The 26,766-nt window shown below is 47.4% G+C and overlaps 1 protein-coding gene across 1 annotated transcript in view; it reads left to right on the forward strand.

Annotated features, from left to right (window-relative positions):
- LOC144141154 (aldehyde dehydrogenase family 16 member A1-like) overlaps positions 1-26,766 on the forward strand; it is a 70,243-nt gene that overhangs the window by 3,845 nt on the left and 39,632 nt on the right. The window contains exons 2-7 of the mRNA XM_077672700.1: positions 2,615-2,850; positions 6,134-6,309; positions 10,464-10,623; positions 15,866-16,127; positions 20,190-20,390; positions 24,181-24,279. Coding sequence (XP_077528826.1) covers positions 2,615-2,850; positions 6,134-6,309; positions 10,464-10,623; positions 15,866-16,127; positions 20,190-20,390; positions 24,181-24,279 — 1,134 coding nt within the window. The remainder of the gene's footprint in view (positions 1-2,614; positions 2,851-6,133; positions 6,310-10,463; positions 10,624-15,865; positions 16,128-20,189; positions 20,391-24,180; positions 24,280-26,766) is intronic.

Below are 26,766 nucleotides of genomic sequence, written 5' to 3' on the forward strand. Positions count from 1 at the left end.
TTGTTGGTGCAGGGGAATGCAGTGCAGTGAATTCAATTCGGGGTGCAACTCACTTTGCTGATATTGCTTGGACGTGCGAATTGTGTCACTGTGCTGGCCTTTTCGTGCACTTTGTGGGCTATTCATAATAAGGGCAGAACAGCCCACATGCTAGCGATTGTGGCTTTTTCCTCGACTGCGGACAAACATCTAGCGAGTCCAAATTTCTGCACTCTAATGAAAACAAATGAGTCAGTGTCTCCTCACCTTTCCGTTAAAAGAACACCTGTTCATTTGACTCGTTACTTGCGGGGGTCAAACTTAAAACGTTTAAAATCCACGGTGGCGCCTTGTGACAGTGCTTGGAGAAAATTGAGCCCTTTCATTTCGTTGCTCAAGGCTGCTAACTTTGAACTCTATCTCAATGGCAGAACAGATACTGCAGGAGGTGAGTGGGGGAAAAAATTTGAAGGAAAAAGGAACCCCCTTAGAGGGGCAGTAAATGCCAGTGTCTGCAGTCTGATGTCACAAATGATTTCAGAGTTTTGCGCAATATTCTCGCTTGTATTGTGTTGGAGGATGTGTAGGAGGGGAGATGGTGATGAGGATGCCATTCCTTTTCCCGTGATGACAGGGTCATTTTCTAGCCAATAATGGTACCTTTGCGGAAGGTTGATTCCATTATAAATGAACTATTTCTAACATCTCGTGGTCAATGCCAGGACACGTGCCATCTTTTAGTGGACAGGAGTAACTTTTGACAGCTTCAAGTTTGACTCATGACCTGACACAATGGCTCACTGGCTAAGGCGTAGTGCGGCTGAGCCCAAGGACGCGGGTTCGATTCCCGGCCGCTTTTCTGATGGAGGTGAACAGCGAAAATGCCCGTGTGTACAAGATTTCGGAGCACGTTAAAGATCCCCAGGTGGTCAAAATTAATCCGGAGCCCTCCACTACGGCACGCCTCATCGCCTGCATCGGCGCGTTAAACACCACAATCAACAAATCAAGTTGAGCTGATTCTCTCAGGGATGTTAACAGCTTCGATATAAACCACATCGCCATGGAAGCCTTGGTGTAAGTAAAGCCACGGTATGCTCCACTGTGCTACGAAAACCTCCTCTCCCAATTGGGTGCTTTTTCTTGTGCATCTGTTGACTTCTCTTTGAACGATTGCGACGTTTAAATGTGACGTGTGCTTGGTGCACTGGGTACAGCCACATATCTCAGTTTACAGTGCAGATGCCATCACAGCATAGCATTGCATCTTAACACACAGAGCTGTGTGCTCAAATTGTACCAGTAAAACAGTAAAATTACTTTTCGCTGGGTACATTATTTCTAACGTGCATTTTAGATTGTTGAAAATAAAAGATGTTTTATTTACTTCATGATTGTATTAAAAGTAGCAGCACTGGTCCACAAACTTTTGAAGGAGCGAAAGGAAAAGAGGCACTCGCAATTGAGAGGTTCAAATGTGGAAGGAGCTGCAGAAAGTTGATGCGAATGAAATGTGAGTGCCAAAGAGATGAAAATTGGGCGGGAAGTTTGTTTTTTAAGCCTAAGGATCGTTGTTCAAACTTTCATTTGTTGGTGGGAATACTTCGTGTGTTGCTTTGGTCATGGTGGCAGTACTGCGTGTTGAGTGGAGGTTTGCTGAATGTAGGCACTGCAGTTGACATCGTCTGAATGCTGACATCTGTGCTCTCATCTGATTTCCCATTTTCTTGGAATCTACTTTTCTGTCCTAAAATGGGGTGCCCACCTCTCCTCAAGCAAAACTTGGTTCACATGTGCGTTCACATGTTGAGGCACATCGTGACGGTCGTGGCCTGTCCCCGCGCTGGCCGGCAATGCCTAACTGTTCCTGGTTAAGGTAACAGAAGTGGAGAGTGCAGAGAGTAGGTTTGTTATCCCTGATGCTGACGCATGTGGGCAGGTAAACTGTAGCGTAGAATAACAGCGTTGTTCCCCTCGAGGAGCAAGATGACGACACAGCGTCTTTTTTGTGGAACCGTGATCTGCCTTGTCCTGTCTTTGTGTTCTACCTTCTTATACCTTTGCCTTTGAGAGCGGAACAAACACCCCGAATGCTGTCGTCTGTGCTGCCGCTGCGTTGGGTATTTAAATTGTCGATGCTAGTGACTGCTGTAGTTTTCAAGCAGGAATGGGGTCTCTCTCTCTCTCTCTCTCTCTCTCTCTCTCTCTCTCTCTCTCTCTCTCTCTCTCTCTCTCTCTCTCTCTCTCTCTCTCTCTCTCTCTCTCTCTCTCTCTCTCTCTTTTTCATCTCTCTCCTCACTCTGTTGCTCTTTTTTTCACTTCTTTTTTCTTTCCGTGTCTTTCTCTGTGCCTTCCCGCTTTCTTTTTCTCTCTCGCACACATTTTTCTCCCTTTCTCTCATCGGCCTCTCCCTCTCTCCATCATTTTTTTTCTCTCTGTCTCTCCTCTCACTATCTCTCCTCCTCTCCATCTCTCTCTCCCCTCTTTTTTGCTTTTCATCTCTCTCTTTTTCTGTCTCACACACACTGTTGCCTCGCTTGTCTCACTTTCTCTGTTACCTCTCTCTCTCCCCCTTTCTCTCACACACTCCTCTCCCCCTCCCTCTCTCTCTCCCCCATTGTTGACTGCTGTACAGCTCTGGATCCATGCGGAGAGCTTTGAGCTGCGGGGCTTTGTGGACGGCCAGATGGACATGGACAACAAGCGCAGCGGGGACATGGTCTCGGTGAAAAGCCCCGTCGACCAACACCACGTCGCCAAGGCGCTGCCCACCGTCCCCGAGGACTTCCGCAACGCCCTCAAGTCCTCCCAGGCAGCACAGGCCGCCTGGGCGGGCCTGGAGCCACAGGCGCGATGCCTGCACCTCTACAAGTGGGTGGTGGCCCCTTTCCCCGGGGTGTCTCTCTGGGAGGAGGAGGAGGTGATGTGAGACAAAACTAAAATTGATGCTCAATAACCTTCGGAGAGCACAGCGGTTTGGGATAGGGGGCGAGGCAGTGGAAGCAGTAAGCGAATATATATACTTAGGCTAAGTTGTGACCCCGGATCCCAACCATGAGGCAGAGATAATTAGAAGGATCAGAATGGGGTGGGGTGCATATGGCAGACATTCTCAGATAATGAGTAGCAGCCTACCATTGTCGCTGAAGAAGAAAGTGTATGACAGCTGCATCTTACCGGTACTCACCTACGGGCAGAAACTTGGAGGCCCACTAAAAGGGTGCAACTTAAATTGAGAACGACTCAGCGGGCAATGGAGCGGAAAATGATAGGTGTAACATTAAGGGCCAAGAAGAGAGCGGAGTGGGTCAGGGAGCAAACTGGTGTTAAAGACATATTAGTAGAAATTAAGAAGAAGAAATGGACGTGGGCAGGGCATGTAATGCGAAGGCAAGATAACCGCTGGTCATTAAGGGTAACAGAGTGGATCCCTAGAGAAGGCAAGCGCTGCAGGGGGCGGCAGAAAGTTAGATGGGCACAGATGAGATGAAGAAGTTTGCGGGGATAAATTGGTTGAAGACAGCACAGGACTGGGATAATTGGAGATCCATGGGAGAGGCCTTTGCCGTGCAGCAGTCTTTGGCAGGCTGATGATGACGACAATGATGATGTGAGAGAGGAAAAACCAGTTGTGTACTTGAGATCTTCAGTCTTGCCCTGACCAGAGTGGGAACTATGCGGTGGCTGTTTTACCCTCTGCGACATCCACCCTCACACATTGTAATTAATGGCTGTGATTTTTGTTCCTGGGCGGACTGCTGTTCCATTTGCGCTCGGACTTCACACGAACAAGACTTGCAAATGAAACGGGGATGTTCAGGACAAAACACTTAATGCAGGGCGTCACGTGTTTTGGTTTTTTTTTTCGAAAAACACCACGAAGCAGACAGGACACAAGAAGGAGGAATGATGACACAACGCTGAACTCACAAGTGAAGTTTATTTGAAAGCAAAACTCATATATATATAACATCCTGAACAACTGCCTTGGCAACTGACATCGTGACTTTTTATATCCGTTGAACGATTACACTTCCTGAGGACTACAGTATACAACCTATTGCGAACCGCTTCCAGACGAGAAATCAAATTCCCTGTCTGCAGGGTAAGATGGCTGCCCATATTATGTACACAGTTTTGGTACGAATTCATTTTACTGGGCGAAGCTGATCCACAACAACGAGAATTTTGAAAGTTGCGCCAAACTGCTCCGAAACATCCTAAAAAGTAGGGATTCTGACGTTCACATCAGTTTCAGTGGAGAAAAATTCCGTCTTCACAACATGATTATCCAAGCATCCCCAAGGTGACGATGTCTGTAGCAGTTTGATCAATCGATAAATCAATCAATCAGTCAATCAAGAAACGTGAGGATCAAATAAAGCGAAAACTGTCCCGAAGGTCATTTTTTTTTAGAAAGTTGCATTTTCCAAAGTTTTCATAGTTTTCCCCGCTGAAAACCATTGCAAAGTGCCGTTGAAAAATGCTTATATCAGTGGAGGTGGCAAGGTATTTGCGTAAGGTCACGAAAAAGAGCTGCAGTTTTTGGTGTGCTGTATATCTGAAACAACACCACCGGGCGCCGCCATCTTGGTATGGTTGGATTGGCCGATCCTTCGCCTTCTGCTTTCTGCTTGCCTTTTTTATCGTCTCAAAAAATCGCACGAATGGACGAAAAAGAAACACGGTGTAACAAAGAAAACAGGTTCTAAAGTAAGACTGGCTGTATGAATGATTGGCCTACTTGGTATTCCGTGGCTCTGAACTGTTGAGCGCAAAGTATAGACAGTGCCTTTGCGTCATGTCCCTTTTTTCAATCCCTGTCTATTTAATCTTCGCACTCAATTGTTCAGAGCCAAGATTGGCTCTGAATGGTCTTCCAAATCGTCGAGTGGAGTGCCTACTGCATTGTTCACAAATTTTTGTTATTTTTATTTATTTGGTCAATACTGGCAGCAGCCTTTTAGCTGCCAAGGCAGGAGTGTACAAAACAGTGAAATGGATTTCGCAAACTGCGAGCACAGAAGAATAACAAGAGATAACTTAGACATATAACACAAATATGCTGAATATTGAATGAACAATAAAAACAAAGAAACAAAAACAAATATTCTGTAATTCTGTAATTGGCAGTTGGGTCTCATTTAGTCGTTTTATCTGGTGCATTACTGAAAAGCGACGTTACCGCAGCGATTATGCTTTAGAGCATGCGCCAGATTACGCGGCTGGAAACGCGGAATCCATCGAACACAACTTGCGGCTCGCTGAGTGTGAAATGCGGCGCGTGTGTCCCGCAGTTTGTGAAACATATTTTTGATTCGTTGCGATGTTATACAACGCTGACTTGTTGCTGTTTGACCCTAAAATTTGAATTTGCACTTTTGTTTTCAGTTAACAAGGTATCGGTTTTAATGAGGCCAGTTTTCTCTCCTGAGAATTTTGTTACAGCAGCAGCTCAGTGCAGCTGCGTATCTCCTCTGTTTAATTAGGAAAGTGCACTACATCTCAGTTCATTCTACTCCCTAGGAGGACCATTCCGCGTTCTTTCCTACGTTGCGGTTGACTTGAACTCGCTCTGACACAGCAGCCGGAAAAAAGTTTACTATCCCCTCCCAAAGAAAGTTGAGAAAAGCATGAAAGCTTTCCTCACATCAAAACTGCGTCACCAGTGCACCAAAACCTTCGCTGAAAGTGCATCCAATCAATGTCAAACCTTCACAAAGGCAACCCAAATCGCACATGGACATGCAACGATTTTTCACACACCAAGTAAACGCATCTACAAATGATCAAAGCGTGCACCGATACGTGGTTTGTGAGAGGAAGGTATATGATCGTATTCCTTCTTTATGATCGATGCATGTATACTGTCCTATCTGGTAAAACCGTTCCTTTTTCGCTATTTCCGAGTAACCGTTTCGACACATTGACAGCAGTTTGGTTTCACTCACGTGCCGTGGGACCAGAGATCTTATCAGAGCTTTTCGTCCAACCAACCGGTCTATGGCGGATGCATTAGTTTTTTGACAGAACGCCATCGGTCCCAGCAAGAAAGCTTTCTCTTTGAAAGGCCGATTGCAACCTTACTGCTGCGTTATTGTTACGCTACAAGCACTGCCTTGTAACAATGATCCCCTCCCCCCTTCACTTGCAGCATGGTGCGTAGCCTGCAGAAGCACCAGACGTCCTTTGCCGAGATGGAGAGCATGCAGTCGGGCAAGACCCTTCCCCAGGCCACCGAGGAGACCCAGCAGATGGTGCGCTACCTCTACCACTGCGCGGGACAGGCCATGACCCTGGCTGAACGCTTCCCGGCCTCTCGGCCAAAGGGTGAGTTGCGTCAGTCTATACCATGCCTACCTCAAGCATCGAGTGGAGCTCGGGGTGTGAATGAGACGTTGCTTGCTCCACGGCGCGGACTCAGTCGTGCGTCTCGAGCATCTTGAAGTAGCGCAGACTGAACACAAAGGCAAGAAGAAGAAGAAGAAGGTAGAGAGACTTCGTTTGTTTCAGGGTCTGGAAAAACATGCGTGGAGAAAAAGCCCCCACCCATGTCTGCTACTGTATAAAGGGTGAATGTGAGACAGTATTTACATATAGACTGCTATAAAATATCTATAAAACAGGTATAAACAGAAAACTGCAGTGATGGTTCAGAGGTACAGCACTTGCCGGGTTTGAATCCTGTATTTATCCTGTATAATACTGTATTTATTGCGTAATGAACCTGCCCACTTTTCTTTTTGAGAATTTACTTTCTGGTCACCTTGCATAAACAGTGCACTGGGAATATGTTTTTATCTCGGCATGGTTGCTGATGCTGCCAAAAATCGCAGTAACTCGACATCATGCCGCAGTACGCACAGAAACACTAAGAACGCATTCCAACAACAAGCAAAAAAATCTCAACAATTAACCGGAGACCTGAGCACGAATGCTGTGGCCCACAATTTAAAAATTGCGCGCTTAGTGGAGCATCACCTGCTGAACACAAAACAAACCTTCTTGTGTGTAGTGCCATGAAAGTGGGGCAGCATGTGAGCAAAGCACCAAATGTACTTCGCACTACTTCTCTGCTGTGTGCTGTTCCGCGATTTTTCCATTACGCTTCATGGTTTTGTTCAGCGATGATTGGCACTTGTCAATCCAATTCATGTCACGATACAATCCAGTGAAAGCCAGCTTCTGTTCTCTATTTTGCATCTTCCATCTAGTCTGTGTTTCATACGCTCCATCTACATTTGCGTTTACGTGCAAATGCTGGACGTGCACATACTTCATCCTGCCTTGAAGCAACACTTGCTCGACTTAATTCCAGCTGATGCTGTTGCTGACAAAGCAGGAGATGCAGGCAACATGAACTAAGTTTTGAAATCAAGCAGCCTCAGCAAAACACCAAGAAAAAAGAAAAACCTGTAAATACCAGCCATGAAATAAAAAAAGTAAAGCTGGGGGAGCATTTACGAACCCATTAGCACCTATCTAAATGGGCACTAATGTGATTAGGTATTGTGCAACAAAAAACTTTTGCATTGTGTTGGAAAGGTTATCCCAGAAATAAACATTAGATGGTGACCTTGAAAATGTCTTCTGGTCCTTGAAAGTCCTTGAAAACCCTTGAATTTTTGCTTTTGAAGCCTGTACGAACCCTGGGTGGAGCACACGAAGCATGTGAAAACCGCACAGTTGGGCGGCACTTCAGTGTGGAGCCAGTGCATGTTCACTACTGGAGAAAACGACAGGTTTGGGCAATGAACAGGGATCGCCATGTGTTTCGTGGGTCCAAAGAAGGCATGTTTCCAGGAGTGGGAAATGAAGTTTTGAAGTGCCTCGACAGCACGGAAGATGATGCGCTGTAGGATGACAATGAATGTGAAGCCGCAAGCGACTTTAGTGAAAAGGACAGCTCCATTGGCAAGTTGGGGAACGATGGTGAGTAGGGGGCCACTAGCATGTTGTGAATAAAAAAGAAGTCAGGTTACTTAATTGCCTAAGTGTTCTTACTAGAAAAGTAAGGTTTTGACAGCACTTCTCCTAACATCTTTATTGCGTGAAATTTCAACTTTAATAAAAAATTTGTTGCAACTTTTTCCCACGTAATGAACCCACCCCCTTAAAGTCATCCCGAATTTTCAAAAAAAAAAAAAGTTGGTTCATTAATCGAGTAAATATGGTAGGCAAACTTTTGAACATGCACCACTATGGAGGACATGCTACGATCATGCGACGCCATGGACCGGAGGAGACATTGAGGGCACATGCAAAGCAGTGGCCGTTTCCCGTGTACCGTCACAGTATCTTGTTTGTGCGACTGGCAGCTGCCAACCTAAACCACCACCGAAAAACGTGACTTGGCGATAGGAGTGGGGCCTCTAGTTCCATTTTATCATGTCACTTAATGCTAACGGCCAGTCAACTCGCACTTTGCTAACTATGCCTTTCGGGCAGAAGCATAATACGTCCCTCCTGCCTATGTTCCATTGCTATGACGTGAAACTTAAAACTTCTTCAATATTTCTTGTGTCCTTAGACCACCTTGGAGCTGAGTGAGCTGCCGAAGGCTAGTCTTTTATAATTGAGCAAAGTTGTATTTTTGTCTTCATGGCCCATTTAACTCTGGTTCCGTATGCCAAACACCTTCACCATCTTAAACTTAGTTGCTGCCATTGTGTGTAATGATAAAGTTGATACGCATGAGAAAACAGAACAAAAGGCTACTCAAACAATCATCCAGATAACGCAAAGTCTAGTGGAGTAATCAGCGGGTGGAGGAGGCCTGATAAGGCGGTCAGTGGAAGCAGAAGTGGGTGATCCCAGAAGCCAACAGGGACAATAACCATAAGCAAGCAATAGCCATTGTCAGAGCCAGCAGCAATCATGCACTCCTTTGCGTGCAACGAACAATGCGCTTCGACCGGTTATAGCTTGAGCTGCTACGTGAAGGATTTCGAAAGCCAGAAAGCATAAGAAAAAGAATTCGCGTTCAAATCTTGACTGAGATAGTGGCTGCTGGCCTCATGGGGCTTCTGGAAATGCTGATGGTGCCAAGTTCGGCTTTATTTTTTATACTCTTAGAGTGTCAGTTTGAAGGTGTGCAGGTGTTTTTTTTTTTTTTTTTTTAATTTTTAATATCTCTTTTGGGTTCCTTGTGGTGGGTGGATTCAGTGCAGAATTACCGAGAGCAGAGTCCATAAGATGGAAAACTGAAAAATGTTTTTTTATTTGCCTCTCAGACAGATTTCTTCACAATTGTTTTTGTTTTTCAAGGTTGGTGTACTCTTTACACGGCCGCTTGAGTCGTACCGCTTCAATTCACCACCTCACACCAGCAGTGCGAGCTGCAGCTTGTCTCTGCAATGGCTTCATGATGTGGCTACGGCTACGGCTAGAGACTCACTGATGCTGCCTTGTGCCTCACAGCTGTGCTACACTTGCAGACTCTGAGCTGGCACTCCCTCGGTAGTTTCTCTTGCAAGCCTCTGCCATTCTCGCAGCTTAGCTGTCCATTGGTATGAAGGTTTTAGTTGTAGAGTTTCACACTAACATACCTTCGAGAGAAATCTGTTGCCACGCTTCAGCGGGCGTGCTGTGACGTATTGCAGAGAAGCGTTCCATTGCCACTTGGCATGGCTCGCAAAGAAGCTCAAAACTTGGCTGTGCTTTCGAAATACTCATAATAATAATATCGGAAGAGATTATTTGAAGTCGTTTTATCAAGGAAATAATGGTGCGCCAAAAGATTTATATGTCAGGGAATTTTTTTTTTTTTTTTTAAGCTTCGTAATAGCCGAATGAGAAGTACAAGAATGTCACTTTTTTCTGTTGATTTCGGCTTCAAGAGCAAAAAACCATGAGGCTAGCCAAGCCAAGCCAAGCCGGAGACAAACGCTTCTAGCTGCTGTGGCGGGGCTCATGATGGCACGTGATTGCAGCCACAGTGAACGTTAGTACGATTCTAATGTATGCCCGATTGTAACATGCGGGTAAGTTTGCTTATGAAAACTCGAAAATTAATTTGACGTCCATCTTACTACGCTGATGTAATAAAGGACATGACACCACGCACCTGGCAGAGACATTTTATTTCACGTACGCAACTGTAGCACTAGAAATCCCTTGTGCGTCATAAATTTGCTTACCACATCCTGCGAGCATTACAACTGAAATTAAAAATTGAAAGCTGAAATTAAAAATTGAAACATTGAAATTAAAATTGAAAGCTGATTGTGGTTTTGAGCCCAATTGTAACACGCACACAAATTTTATGGCTACTTTTGGCGAAAGAAGGTGCACGTTAGAATCGTACAAATGTGGTATAGATCGGTACGAAAACTCTATGGTTCGAGTAAGCAGTTGTTCCTGTCGGCTGCCCATGACATAGCAAGTGCATGCCTCTCAGTGAGGCCGCCGTAGAGTTCCATTCTCGCTGGGCGTTTGTGTGATCCCTCTGCCTTCACTTCTGATTCTGCCATTCCTTCTCCCAGGTGTGGTCCTCGTGTATGTGGAGGATGCGAGTGCCACGTGCCCCGTGTCTGCCTGGCGTGTGGGTGAGGTGCTGGCCACGGGCAACGCCATCCTGATCCTGGCCAAGTCCCCCTTCTGCCTGGTGCCTCTGCACCTGGCCGAGATCGCCAGCTCGGGAGGGTGAGATGGAGTTCAGATGGCTTGTGTAATGGACCTCGAGGTCCACCGGCTGCCAAGCCGTCGAGAGAGAGCGGAGGGCGCACGTCTGATGAGAATGAGGGCTTTAATGGAACTGGAGCGCGTGAAGCACGAGCGTGTGCCACCGCTTCTTTGTCACATGAAACTGATGATGATGCAGCGTCGTCTGCTATCGCGTTGAAGAGGAAGAAGTTCCAACAGCTTGATTTGTAACGAGGCGCTTTGATTTGCTCTCAGAGTTGCTCAGTATAGTAGTAGTTGGAAAACTCCCTGTTGGCCCCATGTATCAAAAACTGGTCCGTGGGCCTCGTGTATGAAAAACAAGTTCATGTTTGGTCCCCTGTGCTGGGACTCAAGCACTGGCCAAAGGACTAGCCTTACATCCGTCGATTTGCAGTTGAAATAGTAGTACCCAAGTGCTAGTGGCTACTGCCGTAAGTGAAAAAAAAAACTGTGGAAACATGAGGAAATTTCACCTGAAGTTCACAGAGAACACCCTCCCCCGAAGCATCGCCCCTCTTCCTTTAGGGGTGAAATATTCAATTTACTAAAGACCCCAAGGATTGCCCACCTCCTAAAATTGATGGTTGTAGCGCCACTGAGTGAACAAAAAAAAAGTGAAACATCTTTTCATGTTTTGATGCAGTCAATTATTGGTCCTTTCAGCGATTGTTCCGAAAGTCTCTGTACTTTGGCTGGGTGTTCTTTCAGAATTTACGGTAGGTTAGTGTTCTCTAATCTGCAAAGCAGGGTTCAAGTGGTCTTGTTAAATACATGTTTAGCAAAGCTAGGCTTTTGTCCGCCTGGCACCTCACGAATGCACTTGCTCCTCAGCTTTCTGGGTATGTCTGACTTGAAACGATCCTCCACACACGGCTGCCGTGTGTGAAGGATCGAGGCAGGCAAGAGACAAAGGCAACCGATGCCAGCCTCCAAGGGGGTTTATTTCCAAAACCAACCCAGCACTCCCGTCTTCTGGGTCATCGACAGGTCCCACATTGCTCGAGTGGGCGGAGTCGTCGGACTCCGCCACTACCAGTGGATGGTGGTCGGTCCAAGCTGGTAGGGAAGTCCCGGGTTGGTCCGCCGCCGCACGCCATCGTGTACTCACTCGGAGCGGCTGACCGCAGCCGCCTCGCCACCGAAGCAGCTCTTGAGCTCCCCGCTTCGAAGTGCGCTGGTGGCGCCCTCTCACGAGACGCAAACGAACCCCCTTATGTTGCCATCATATTGTGCAGTCCAGCGCAAGCCACGTCGTCCTCGAAGGGTCGCGCGTGTCTCGGAACACTGCCACGTACCGAGTCAGGATCGTGGGTTTCCACAATTCCCACAGCTTCAATGAGGCAGCAGTGCTCGCATGGCCTGCATTCTGAAGCATTGTTTTGCAACTGGTGTACGTTGAAGAACTGTGGCCATGAATAGTCCGAGCACTCCTGACGCCGTTAAGGGGGGACACTGCTCTTAAAACAGCTTCGTTTAACTTTCAAGGAAACTGTGTGAAATTTGTGAGTCTTGCTGCTTTTTTCCCACTAGTTTCAAATATGCCACTATTTTTTGCGTCGGTCAATTAGTTCCCAAGATAATTAGAGATGATTCTTCATTAGTGGAGGAACAATATACAGAACAGTGTTACCCATAAAAGTGTAATCTATATATTTTCCAATGCTACGAACCCTGGTGAGTGCAGTAAGAGAAACAGTTTTTTGATGTACTGCTTGGAACTAATTTTACAGCTCATTAAAATTTTGGTGGCACCAGCAGCAAGGAACAATCTTGAGTGCCTATTTCAAACACCAAAGTTTTAATGAGCTGTAAAATTAGTTCCAAGCAGTACATCAAAAAACTGTTTCTCATATTGCACTCACCAGGGTTCATAGCATTGGAAAATATAAGGACTATACTGGGTTACAACTTAATCATGTAGTGTATCACTCCGCCAAAGCGCCGGACCCGTGACGTAAGTGCGCACGCGTTTTGAAAGGGGTTTGCTATGAATGCTTGATATCGTCTGCCTTGTCTCACGCACTTTGCTTGTCGTCACTGGAGTCGTTTGTAAGCATATTAAGTCCAAAAAATCACGGGAACGGCTCACGCCATGTTCAAAATATTCCCAGTAACGCCCTACTTGCACCGCGCGGAGAAACATCCGGCTACGGTGGTAAGGCACAGCGGCAACTCCCGGTGCCGTTCTTAAGTTGTCACCGAGTATACACTTTTATGGCTAACACTGTTCTGTCTATTGTTCCTCAAAAAATGACTTATTATCTCTACTATACCTGGTAACTAATTGAGTTACTCAAAAAAGAGCGGCATATTTGAAATGAGTGGGAGAAAAGGTGCCAGTCTGACGAGTTTCACAGAGTTTACTTGAAAATTAAACGAAGCTGCTTTAATTTTTAAGAGCAGTGTCCCCCCTTAAAGGGGCCATAAAGACAAAATACAAGTTTGTTTTATTCAAAAGATTTCATGTTTTCCAGGGCCCCCAGCACTTGTCCAACAGCAGACGATGCTTTGTTCACTGACAAATTAAAAATTTTCTGTCAAAATTTCAATTCTCCAACGAAACCGTCTGTTTTTGGGGCGTCGACAATGACGTATCCGGAGCAGGACCTTAAAACTAAATATAGCCTGCCGTCCAGGGCTGCTACCTTCTCACACACGGCCATTTGACTATCTTGTTTATCACCCGCTTTCATAGATGCCGCTGTACTACTGCTGAAGTGCTAGTGTTTGCACTGTGCTTCTGGCCGGACTTCTACAACTGCAGTATTTTTATTACAGTCATAGTAATCATGTCCTGAAACTTAAGCTATGACTGGGCAAGCATGGTCACGTAATCGACAGTGCTGCTTGTGTCAGTTGGTCGGTGTTGTTTCAGACAAGTCCAGTGCGTCCAACGTCTGTGGTAGCGGTGTCAGCCGGCAAAGTGCCGCGCAAAGTGCTTTGGTGTTTAAGTGTTCGTTTGTAACTTCAATTGTTCACGAAGCAATTCTTACTGCTATAAAAAGAATGTGCCCTACCTTTCAGCGCAAATAGCTCATTAGGCAAGCTTATAAGCCGGGCCTAATTGGCGTTTGCTTTTGTGGGCTTTTTGTGGGCTTCAGCTGATCGCACAGCAGGGCTTATTACATCATAGGTTGTGTTGTGGGAAATGAGCTAGTGGGTCGCATGGCCATTTCCTTTTTTTCTAATTACGTAGCTTATTTGAGTGAAGTTTACTTTAATAGGTGGGTCAGCGTGGTTCTAACGAGGCAATCTTTCGAATGAACCAAATTTGTGTTTTGTCTGCATGGCCCCTTTAATAAAACATATGTGCACATGAATGCTGGCTGCCTCCTCAGGGAGGCCATGGTGATTGTGAGGCTGGTAATTGAAATGTCCCGTTTGAGGCTGACGGAACCAGAAAAACCGGTTTTTCTGGTTCCCACCTTCCGGGCCCAAACTTCAAACGGTCGTAACTTCTGCTACAGAGCTGATGGAATGATGATGTTAGTCTTATTGCACTCGTTGATTTTGGCACAGTTCACTGGTACCTTGCTCAGCTGCCTCCCTTCAGCAGTTCTTTTGCAAAGGCTGTCAAAAAATCAAATCTAAAAATTCAAATAAATTTGATTATATTCGTTTTACACAAAAACAACTTTTATATCTACGATTCAGAATGAAAAGCTGCATACGCCCCGCAATAATTATCATTGCAACTGTAAAAACAAAGTTTTTGGTCAAAGACTCGTGTGCCCCCTTCATGTATCTCTGTTGTTCCTTTGAAGTTTGTGGTGTCCTTGTTATAAAAATAAAATGCAGTCTTTTAAAGCAGAGCTTTATAACCTAAGGGGCAATTCATTTGTCCTGTGTTCGAGTAAGAGTGCCTTGTGGCAAAGCCACGTTTATTGCGATTGCTCTGCACAAAATGGTTGTGTAACTCTGGTTCCATCAAAGCTGCCCCCCAACAAATATGTGATGATTGGTCTCTAAGACAACCCTATCATTATGCCGAGTTTCGCTTGCCTTCCACTAATAGGTAGTGCACAGTGGAGTTGTAAATGTTGCAGTACATAGGCTTTCTAAGGGAGGGCGAGGGAGAACCCGATGTCTGTCTTCTAGGGTAGAACTCTAGACCTGCCAAGTTTGATTTTAGTAATCCGACAGCTGTCATCATTGCCTTTACCAGATGATGAGAAAAACTAATGCCCGTCCATTCCTCTAACCACGCCTGCGAACTGTGTTTCAAACAGCTTCGCTGGTCGTCCAGCTTCTTCACGGAGGGGAACGGCTCCCGATTTCCAACGAACCAAGCTTGTGTTTTGTCTTTGTGGCCCCCTTTAACAGAACGCGAGCCTTGGCCACTTTGCCAGAATCCAGGCTCTAGGAAAAGGCTATGCAGGAAATCTGGTTGCAAGGGAAGTGGAAAACAAACTGATCTTAAACCTCCCTGCAGAGAAAAGTGACTGTGGAGATCGCGAGCTCTAGTGGTGACCATGCAGAAAGATGAAGCAGCTCGAGTGAGCAGCCCGCATGATGAGGTCTCTCGCTTACTTGCCTGTCCAGAGCATAATGGGGGTGTGGTATGGGCGAGTTCGTGTTCCATGCTGTATGCACGTTTGTACAAAAAGACGAAGACACAGCAAAGGAGAGCACATGGTGCAAAGACCGCAACTTGTGTCGTGTGCTCTCCCCTGTGCCTTTCTCTCTTTGTGCAAACGTGCATACAGCATGTCCAGAACAGTTGTGAGTAGCTCTGAAGCACCTCCATGTTTTGTTACCCCTGTAGAAGTTCTGGGGCGGTATTCCCGTGTTTTGTCCCTTTTGTGTCCCTTTCAAAAGTGTCCCTTTTGAGCGAGCCCTGATTGGCTAAAAGCAAACACCCGGATGTGACGCCATGCAAGCACGGCGGAGCTATGAGCCGTGGCTACTCGGAGCACACGATTTTTCATCGCAGTTCGCTCACGGAACAATAAACACATAGAAGGTACTCTGATACGGTTTCACTTCTTTAAAATGCGTTTGCAAGAACAGTTGCGTTATTTGAATAAAAGGTCCACTGCTTAACCGGAAGTACGTCACGGTGAAAGGGACGCAAAAGGGACGTTTTCGAAAGGGACAGTTACGAGAATACCACCCCTGGTGCGGGAGGAGTTTTAGATGGGCCTTAATGATGACGATGATGTCATCATTGGTGCAGCAGGGATGATGGCACCATAGTTCCCACACCCTCCCCTCCTCACAGGTTGCCCAATGGGCTGATCAACGTCCTCGTGGCCCCCACCAAGGGCACGGAGAATCTGCTGCGGGCGGAAGGCATCGCGCACGTGCACGTGGTGGCCAAGAGGGAGCGGTGCCGGGAGCTCCGTCGCGCCCTGGCGGACACCCTGGTGCCCTTCTCCGGCTACTGGGGCGTCGGCCGGCCGCTGGCCGTCGTCCTGGAGGGGGCCGACCTGCACGGTGCCGCGGCCTCCATCGCCCAGTGCTTCGCCCTCAGCAACGGAAAGGTGTGGATGGGGAACGGGAAGGTGGGAAGGCTGTTCATTGTGTAAACAAAGTGGCGCTAAAAGGACAGGACCAACAGAAGAGGACACACCACACAGCGTAGAGATTCAGCAATTCTGTGGTGTGCCTTCTTCTGTTCGGCCTGTCCTTTTAGCGCAATTTTATTTCCACCATGTCGGACCAGCTAGTCTGTCAGAGTGCTTTGGTGTTCATTAACCAAGTGAACTTCGCACGAGAATGCTCAAGGTAAGCTGCGCGTTTGCTCAGTGCTGCTCAATGAACTGCGCGTTTGAACAAGCAGATTGTCTAAGGACGTGCGGCCTACGCTAACACCAACACCGAGATGAAGGAAATAATTGCTGAACCTCCCCGATTGGGAATCGTCGGGTACATCGGTAAACTGCTCTGCTATACACTGAGTGCCGTTAAAGGGACCCTGCAACACTCTTTGTGCAGTGCAAGTAAACCTGCGCGACGTTTAGCTTACACTGCCAGGAATACCTCAGCCATTACACGTGCACGGGAAGCGGTAAGCACACAAATCGCCATGAAACACGTGGAAAAACCAACCGCGCTATATTTAATTCTCCTCATTATGCGCTCCTGGCATGGCCTAAACGACGTCATTTGGGCCATGGCTGTTCGATCGGCTGTCACTGCTCAACTGCGCGGCTTATTTCTCGCATTTCCTGTGACGATCCGCCGTCGTCCGTGCTGTGTACCAACCTCTTCTATGCCTGAACCTGCACGCACAGTTTTGACGTTTCTTTTGTGTTTTGAGTGCGTGTGGAGTTTATGACGAACTCAGTACTCCCCTTTCAATGAGACAACTAGACAACATACATTTATTGCTTCAAAAACGTCCTACCAGCCTGAGTGCGCGCTTGCGAGCAGGCAGCCTTGCCTGCTTTTTTGTGGCACTAGACCGGAAAAAGGAGAAAACTCCTTGGCCTGTGATTATTTAAAGGCAGCCGAAGAGAACGCCGCGAGGCGCCCCCCTCTCCGGGAGAGAGCGTGCAGCTTTCGTCGCGTTGTCCGCGGTCAAGTTGAGAGGAAACAATTATGCGCGATTTCTCATCGCGCGTAGTTTCGGTGGTAGTGAACAGATTTTCATAATTGATGCAGGAGGAGATTGCTGGGACAATAGTCTTTACCGCAAAATACATTCCAAGTAGTCGATGGCAAGTGCTGCAGGATTCTTTTAAAGCTGGCTTCACAACAACATGCGAATGCACTGCTGAGAAAGCAACACATTCTTTTTCAGGACAATATAAGAGGTCTTCTGTGAAAGTGTGAAGGCTGCAGAGCCTTTTGTTACATCTTTTCATGAGACCGCATGTAGAGTAAAACCCTTGGATACAATCCCGGCTGATACGAATTTCGGTGTGATACGAATTCGTAATATTCCCTGGCTGAAATGCATTGCTTACAATACTAAAAACTCCGGCTGTTATGAACATGTTGCCACGCCGCTGCATCGCCAAGAGCCACCGGTTGCGAACCGTCCAAAGTGACCTAAGCGCGCGAGCTGCGCGAGGAGCCGGTGGAGAAAGCGTATCGGGGCGGGATCCATGTTTGCTGAGTCCAACCGGCTACGTCACGCGGCTGAGCGATTTCTCACTGGTCCCTTCGTCAAGAGGACCAGGCCATGCTCGGTGCGCCGAGAAGAGGAAGGTAGAGAGCGTCCTTGAGTCCGTGCGCTGACTTGTCCTGCGTGGGCTGAGGGCACCTCTGTGTCTATCCGTTGTCAAACTGTATTTGCTTCAGCTTTGTGCAACGATCAGACGCTTGTGCGCCATTTTGATTCATTGCAAAACATGTCGCGAAAGCGAAAGCCCCTATCATTTAATTAAGGAGAAGGTGAACATTCTTGACAAGGCGGATCGAAACCCAAAAAAGATGTGCACCGACCTCACCAAGGAGTTAGGTTTAGCTCCTTAGCTTTAGGTTTAGCTTAGGTTTAACTCCTTAGATTTAGGAGTTAGTTTAAGTTAGGTTTAGGCGAGGCATGGACTCGTCTACAAGTCTGTGAGTGGTGAAGGAAAAAAATGTGGACGAGGCCGTCGTGAACGACTGGACGGGGACCACGCTGCCTTCACTCATCGCTGGATACCAGCCACGTGACGTCATCCGTGCGGATGAAGCCGGGCTGTTCTACAATTTGCAGCCTGAGAAGAGCGTTTGTTTTAAGGGCAAAGCATGCCAAGATGGCCAAAAAAGTAAGCAGCGCACTACTGTTTTGTTTTGCCGCAATTCTGGCAGTTCACGAAAGATTCAGCTGACAGTTATTGGCTGGTACCTCTAGCCTCACGTCTTTAAAATGGCGGCCATTTTTTGCCTCGCATTTACAAGGCCAACCCCAAGGCCTGGATTGGACATCCGCCTTGCTCGCACAGTTCTTGACCTACCTTGACCAAAAAATTGGCTGCCAAAACAAAAATGTTTAATTGGGGATCAGCGCACCACCCACTTGAAACATGCCACCCTCTAAAACATTAAGCTCATCTTCTCGTCCCCGAATACGACGAGCCACCGACAACTGCTGGATGCAGGCGTCATCCGGAACGCGAAGCATCACTTCAAACCCGCCGCGGTGGCTCAGTGGCTAAGGCGTTGCGCTGCTGAGCACGAGGTCTCGGGTTCGATCCCCGGCCGCAGCGGCCGCTTTTCTGATGGATGCGAAAAGCAAAAACGCCCGTGTGTACGAGATTTCGGCGCACGATAAGATCCCCAGGTGGTCAAAATTAATCCGGAGCCCTCCACTACGGCGCCCCTCATCGCCTGCGTTGCGTCGGCGCGTTAAACCCCAGAATCAATGAATCGAAGTATCACTTCAAGAGCCTCTTGGTGTGTCATCTCCTAGCAAAGCTGGAGCGTAAAGATTTGGAGCTCAACATCACCATCCGAGTTGCGATCCACTTCATCGCAGTGAGCTGGGATCGCGTCTTGCCGAGCACGATCGCTCACTGCTTTGTGAAGTGCGGGTTTGGCGGCCCACCTGAAGAGCAGACGCAAGAGCCAGCTCTTGAGATTGACGACTGTTGGAGCGCGCGGTTACTGCGTGCACAGAGCAAGACTTTGTCAGTGCCGACGACGGCCTCGCAACATGGGGTATGCGCACCGTGGAGGACATTGCGAAAGAGATGTCCGCACAGCCCAACACGAGCAGCTATGATGAAGACGACAGCGACTGTTGCACCAGTCACGGCGGGCGGCCCACGACAATTGAAACGCACCTGGCGCTCGACGTGCTAAGGCGTGTAGTGGCGGGTGAAAACGTTCACGAAGTCACTGGCCAACAATTTTAAGCCTTCCAGAAGTCGATCATCGACGATCTTGGTGAAAAGAAAATGCAATCTGATATCGGTAGTTTTTTTCTCTCGCAAGTAAATCTGCTTACCCTGATATGAGAAATTTTTTCTCCCCCAAGTAAAATTGCTTATCTCCCATTTTGTGTATGTTTTGATGATACGCATTTCAGATGATACGAATAGTTCGCACAGCCCCGTGAAATTCGTATGACCGAGATTTTACTGTACTCGGTGCGGAGGACCAGGGAGAAAACCGTGCAGAGAAGGCGAACTCGTGGAGTGTGTTGGATGCGTTTGACACAATTCAGCCGTTCTTAGCTGCGCACCACTAGCAACGAAGCACTTCTTGTAGTGTAATAACTGAGCTCTGAACGTACTGCAAGGTAAGGCTCGCAAAGTGTTGCAACCCACTTTCGGAAATAAATTTTCAGTTTGCGAGCGATTTTTCAGCCGTTCACATTTCATTCTCGTGGCAGCGAAATTCCCTCAAAAGCAAATGTTTTGGCTTTCCCCGGCGGATTCGTTATTGCGGGGTTCGGCTGTAGCACTCTTGCGTGTCGTCTTTTTGTTGTCGCGGTGTGCTTTGGGGCTCAGCTGTGCCAGGTAAGAACAAAGCCCGGGGCATCGAAGTGACCACTCTGAACCATTTGGGCTGCCCTCTACCAGGAACACAGGGGGGGGAAGAGAGAGAGAGAGAGAGAGTCCCTGTCAGCCATTCCCTCACCCAACCCCTCCTCACTTTTCGGAACGCAGGGCGAGTCGTGCGGTGTGCAGGTCTTCGTGCAGGAGTGCGTCTACACGAAGTTCCTCCCGCTGCTGAGGAAGGAGGTCCACCGTCTCCGCATTGGACAGGCCAACGACCGCACCCAGGACATGGCCATCGTGTTCTCACACGACCTTGAGGAACAGCCGCGCCCGCACAAGATGCCCTACACCGAGCTACCCGACGCTGAGGTAAAGGCATAGCTGCGGGCTGATGGGGGAGCTTTGTACCTTTCGCGACGGTAACCTTGCCCGCGCTAAATGGGGCACAGTAAGGAAGATACACGAAGGCCCCGTGCTGACTGAAACCGATTTTAATTCTTGAAAGGGCACTGACAAAAATTTTGCATCTTGGTTTTTTTGTTGCGATGAGTAGCTAATTACCTCCTTATCATGTGTGCAAGCCTCATTTGCTTGAGCACGCAACGTTTGTTTAATTAAAGATGTTTTTAATGTGGCCAGTCGCAGTTTCGGTTTCAGCAGGTGCCGCGAAAGGCTGGATTTGGTTATAAGCAAAGTTGCCCCTGCGACTGTCGGACGGATATCACAGGGCAGAACTGCTGTAGCACTGTCGATTTTGTGTTGACCACAGTTTCTGCTAATGCGCCTACGTACTGATCTCGTCAGCCACTTAATTTAAAGGTGACCGTGGGCGTGATGCTGGCACCACGAGTGCAAATTGCTGTCGTGACTAGAGAACGACGCGTGACGCTCGAGACAGTGAGTTGAGACGTGCGCTGGGAGCTGCCGGCCGGTCTACCTACAGGTCTGCCTACAGATGTGTTAGGCTTGACACTGCGGCGGATATTCGATTGCCACTCTCGTAAGCGGTGCAGATGACGATTTTTAATGCAATTTGACATCGCATCATGAATTCCTTTCTCGTATGCGGTGCCTTGTTTAAGGGGGGACGTGGCTTTCAAAATCAACTTTTTTATTTCTTAGTGGATTTTGATGAAAATTGGCACAGCAACTGGAAATGCTTCTGTGATAACACCATAAAAATTTCAAGATAATATTTTGATAACTTTTTTATTTATTAAATTTTCTTTCTGTTCCGCTTGTACCGAGCTTGAGCGACTTATAAAACACGATAGAAAACTTGTTCGAAGTGCTTTGCATTCCCAAATGAATGGGCGAGGTCGTGACAGTTTTAGAATTTTTTTTTTACAAAACAATATTTTTTAGTTTTCATTTTTTTAGAGGTTAATGTGCAACAGGCATGTCGACTGTGAACGACTATTTGAATAAAAAAGTCACAAAAAACAAATCTGGAAAACCAAAAGTGTCACGACCTGAACTGTTCATCAAGGAATGTAATGCAAGAAACGGAATCAAAATAGACCCAGTGGTCACGAAGAAATCCCTGGTACAAGCGACATAGGTGGCAAAAAAAACTGTTTTGAGAAAACGGCTTCCGAAGTTGCAACATAGGTTTCACTTATCAAAAGTCGCCACGGTTGCAGCCTTTCATGTCCTTTTGAACATGGGGCTTCTGGAAGGCCTTGCCTTGAAATTGGAGTGCCTTTTACAGCCTTTCTCTTTCCAGAAAACATCATTTTCAGCTCCTCCGTGAAGAGTACATACCCCCTTTGCAAACCAAACGGAGGGGAAGATGGGTTTCAATGGGCTTTCAATGCAAAGTAGGTTAGCGGGTTGGCTGTATCGCAGTGGACAACCTCCTTTTGCAGTGTTGTCACCATGGCAACAAGTTAAGCATTTTTTTTACTTAAATTTGAACATTTTTGGCTTTTTTTATGCTTTATCTTACCTGGCACAGCAACTTAGTACTCATACGTGCAGGTGTTCATTGCCAAAAGTTTGCATACCACAAGGATGAAAATGAGCTACTTTGAAGCTTGGTAGAGTATTCTGCATAACTCCCAACTTCAATGCAAGAGCATATTTTTTTACTACTTTTGACATTCAAGGCATCCAATATTTCTCGCAGCACAGCCAGTATGCCCTAAGCAATGGTATCAATAATTTCCCTAAAAAAATCGCTGTTAAATGCTGCCACAGTAACGTACATTTTTAACGCAGAGAGCATATTTTTATTCCTATATTACTAACTCAAACCTGTTTGCATGAAAATTACAAGTGCACAGGAATAAAAAACGTAGCGCAAGAAAGGCGATATGACTCGCGCGCATCGCAGCGCACGCTTACCGCGACATATCGTACTTTGATTATCCCTGATATGGCTTGTCAGGTCACTTTTAATATTAAATCTAACGTCGCAGGCATTAATTACAACTACTGGCATTCAATCGTAACCGGTTGCCCAGTCATGTGATGCTCCAATGCGCGTCGGCTATGCCGTGCGCGCCGCAGCGTTTGACGCGTCGACCGTTTCTTTCTCAAGGCTAGCGAGCCCACAGTCAAAACACAGCAATAACTAAGCGTGTAAACATCGCAAATCCGACTAAAAGTTCACTTCACGAACCGCTATCGCAAGCGCGCACACCGCGTCACCCTCCAAGGTCTGGCGACGGTAGAGTCACGCGCACCACGAAGCGTTCAATGACCTCCGCCTTTCGAGCCACACAACTTCCCGTAATCTGGCTCGTTATCTCTGGCATTCCCATCGCGATAACGTGCGTGTTGAATACCACAGATTGAACAGAAACTCGGCCGAGCGAAGCGGCGAAAATGAACTCCATCCGCTCGCTACGCAGCTCAGGCGGCCGCCATCTTGCGTTGCGCCCGCGACATCCAATCAGGAGACCGGAGGACCAATAGCGCTTCAGCATCTATTTCTAGTTTCGTTTGTGCGTCGTTTCTTTTCTGCCGTTTGTGCGTTTGTGAATGAACGAAGATACAAGAGACGAGCGGAACCGGAAAGACGATCGCTCGGCCGATCTAACCATATCAAAATGGCCGCGCCCGGTGGCACCGTTGCGGAGATAGAGCGCTCCGAAAATTGCCGTTTTTTCGCCCTTTTGCGCTGATAGTTTGTCACCGCGCCTGACAAAAGTATTTTTTTATGCCACTTTGCGACGCTTTTCAGCGTAAAAACTTTGCAGGCGCACAGAATAGGAAACATAGAAGCCAAATATGTGGGTTTCAAAAAAACGATGATTTGGTCATTTTTCCGAAGTTGAAAGCCGCGTCCCCCCTTAAGACTTCAGTCCCATTTTGTGGAGCGGTAACAAGTTATTGCTCGAGCTAACAGCGCTTCGCTGCCATGGTCGCCACCGGCACAGCGACCGTGTGGCTCACTCAGTGTGCTTTTCATGTCCCTGGCCCGTTTTTGCACCCAGTGTGGCGAGAAACGGCGGCAGTGCGGAAGTGGCCAGCACAAAGTTGTCACGTGTTTGGATGTTTATTTACTCAACATCCAGGGAATGTCGATTGTCCGAGGTCCTCCACTAGCTGCTCAGTTGCATTTCGCGCACTTTAAAATTGATTTCAAAATATGTTCTAGGCTGTATTTGCCGGTGATATTTTGCAGAGGATGTATGTGTGTTCACACCAATCTATCTCCGAAGCTATGTCGCCTACAAAATTTTCTGTCAGTACCCCTTTAACGAGCCACATGTATACGCTTACTAGCAATCCCTTGATTGTCGCGCATGAACCGATGCGTACACATTCCACATTCCAGCGTAACACACAATATGCAAGAACACTTCTATCGCAACAAACTGTCTCGTATTCGCTGCAGAAAAAGCGGGACAGCGCTTGCTACACTGTTTGGGGTCTGCATCATTGACCCTAGAAAATGGGCATAGTGTAAACAACAAAGGCTTTGGGCCCATAATTGTGGCTCTTTTTTTTTATTTTTATTTTCCAGATTTTCCCACATGTAAAATTTCTTAGCCGGTAACCAACTCGCCCAACTTAGTTAGCGCTTTAGTGAAATTCTTGTAGATCTCCCCCCCACCACCCTTTTGTGTCGTTCTGCTGCCAGACTCTACTTCAGTGACTCCGTAGTGTCTTTCTAATGTCCTTTCAAATTTATTGAATCTCTGCGTCACAGCTCCTCGATGTCGGCGGCCAGGAAGACGAGGCCCCGTACCCGCCGCAGCCAGCGATGTTTGCGGACGTCACGCCTTCGTCGCCGGTGGTGACCAACAATGTACGCCGGCATTCCTTTTACCTTTCCTCTCTGTATATCCCTTCCTTCTTTCAAAACATGGGTGTAGTCGCTGTAATTCCTAATTAAGAGGGCACATGGGTCTCTGAAAGCGAAGAATTGCCCCAAAAAAGCATTTCTTTGGCTACCAATTCTTATTTCGCTTGTGCAGTTTTTCCCTCTGAAAAGTTGGTGCCCGAACAAGAGCAGGTGCAGTCTACGCCCGTTACAATCAACCCTCTTGATCCAGAAAAACAAAAATCTCCCAAAGTATGCAGTATCTGAACAGGGAAGGTATATGAGTGTGAAGTGGGAACTTTGATCATTATTGCATAGAAGTGCTGCAGACATTTCATGCTTTCTACACGCCTGCAGCGTCTCTGCACAGCGTTCATGTGGGGTGAAAAGAATCACCTAACGCTGTTTTCAACGCTTAGCACTGGCACTTGGAAAAGGCCTAGCGCGTGCAGCCGACCAGCAAAGAAGCACACGCTAAGCTGAGCAGATACAGCGAGAACATAACTAGGCACAATTATTAACCAGCTATAAAACATCAGTCATGGCCATCAGAGTTTGCCTGGCCCTTTTCAAACCCTTAGTGAGGAGGCAGGTTTTCCCGAAACCATTCGTCAAACAAATCGGATCGCTGCCTGACGTTCCCCAAGGCAGCCTCCACATTTTTAATGATATTAGTCGGGTTGGTTCCTCCTTTTTCATTGAATGGAATGGGAACGATGCATGCGTGGGAATAATGAATGCCAAACTTCACTCAACCTAGTTCTTTATTACGGAAAAGAAAACTGTGTCTAAGGCATACCTGACCTGCAGGTGCACCACTGCGCATACTCGAAAGCGCTGTTCTTCAATCTCACCAGAGTCGCATTTTTTGGCAGCGGCCTTGTTCTTGGCGGTAGAGCGGACGGTCGGCTTAGACCGGCTTGTACTTCTGGCAATTTAGGCCTGTTTTTCTCCATGTTCGACAGCCTTAATTAGGCTTAATTTATCCGAGAGAGAAATCGGCTATCCTGCCGCTCATGCCACTGGCAATACAAAAAAAAAAAAAAAAAGAATGGCCACTGGCATTGGCTTGGCTTGGCTAGGGTGGCTAGAATGGGGAGGTGTGAAGACCGGCCTCCAGAGGCTGGCGCCAAATCGCGTTCCTGGCGCACGGTGGCGCTGCCGGCAGGGGCGCCGTCGCGTTTTGCGGCGTCTGCATTCCGCCGGGCGGGAAAATGATTCGTCGCACTTAGTTCTTCCCCTTGAATTCCAGTGCTGACGAGTGTTTTTTTTAGCATTGCAGATTCTTACATAATTTACTGGAGTGAATCACTGGCCTCATTCCACGAACAACGTGTAGAACCGGCCACACGCAAGCTAGCCCGTGGGGACAACCTTGAATGTGTCGCGCACATTAGCCGCATATTTCCGATTGATTGATTGATTGTAGGGGGTTTAACCTACCGACGCAAGGCAGACGACGAGGCGCGCCGTAGTGGAGGGCTCTGGATTAATTTTGACCACCTGGGGATCTTTAGCGTGCGCCGAGATCTCGTACACACGGGCGTTTTTGCTTTTCGCCTCCATCAGAAAAGCGGCCACCACGCCCGGGAATCGAACCCGCGTCCTTGTGCTCAGCAGCTCCACGGCTTAGCCACTGAACCACCGCGGCGAGTACATATTTGCGATTGTAACAGTACTTTAAGTGGGGAAGAAGTTAATTCAACGTATTAGAAATGCAGAGAAATTTTTTAAGAGTTCGAAACGGTGTCAGCTTGATACAAATTTATTGAAACAGCACACTGATTTCAAAGCATCACATTTTGTTTTTTTTTTTTTTTTACGAAACACAGGGTTTCACCCTCTTGACTTTAATTTGTCGAGAGTAACTTCCTTTCCGTCCACGATGTGCACGAAGTGTTTCATGATGAACCTGCAGAAGTATTAAAAAAGTCAACATAGCCTCTGTTATAAGAAAACTTCCTAGATTTAAAGCAATGACTTAACAATGCAACTGCTACAACTTACGAAGCAAACACGCGTCCAGCTTCCAGGTGAGCACACGCGTCAACTTATCCGGAAAGCTTAAACACGTCCGAACCTACCTTGCATCGAAATGTATCTCGCAAACCGCAGAATTCTCTTGTAGCGCTTGTCAGCCCTTGGTATGGCATGTGCCCACTTCTCGAATTCATCTTCGCTTGCGCTGCTGAGCACGAGGTCGCGGGTTCGATTCCCGGCCGCGGCGGCCGCTTTTCTGATGGAGGCGAAAAGCAAAAACGCCCGTGTGTGAGAGATTTCGGTGCACGTTAAAGACACCCAGGTGGTCAAAACTAATCGAGCCCTCCACTACAGTGCGCGAAGATGAATCAATCAATTCATCTTCGCAGGCAGCCGTGCGGAAGAGTGAGTTTTTGTCCACACGACTCGCAGCTGCCGTCGCAACCTGGCACGAAACACCGCCTTTGCGTTTTCTTCTTCGCCGTTGACGGC

Source organism: Haemaphysalis longicornis, unplaced genomic scaffold (assembly GCF_048455015.1).
Source record: "Haemaphysalis longicornis isolate Haplotype H1 unplaced genomic scaffold, Haemaphysalis longicornis Haplotype H1 scaffold_6, whole genome shotgun sequence".
In the NCBI taxonomy this organism is placed as follows: domain Eukaryota; kingdom Metazoa; phylum Arthropoda; class Arachnida; order Ixodida; family Ixodidae; genus Haemaphysalis; species Haemaphysalis longicornis.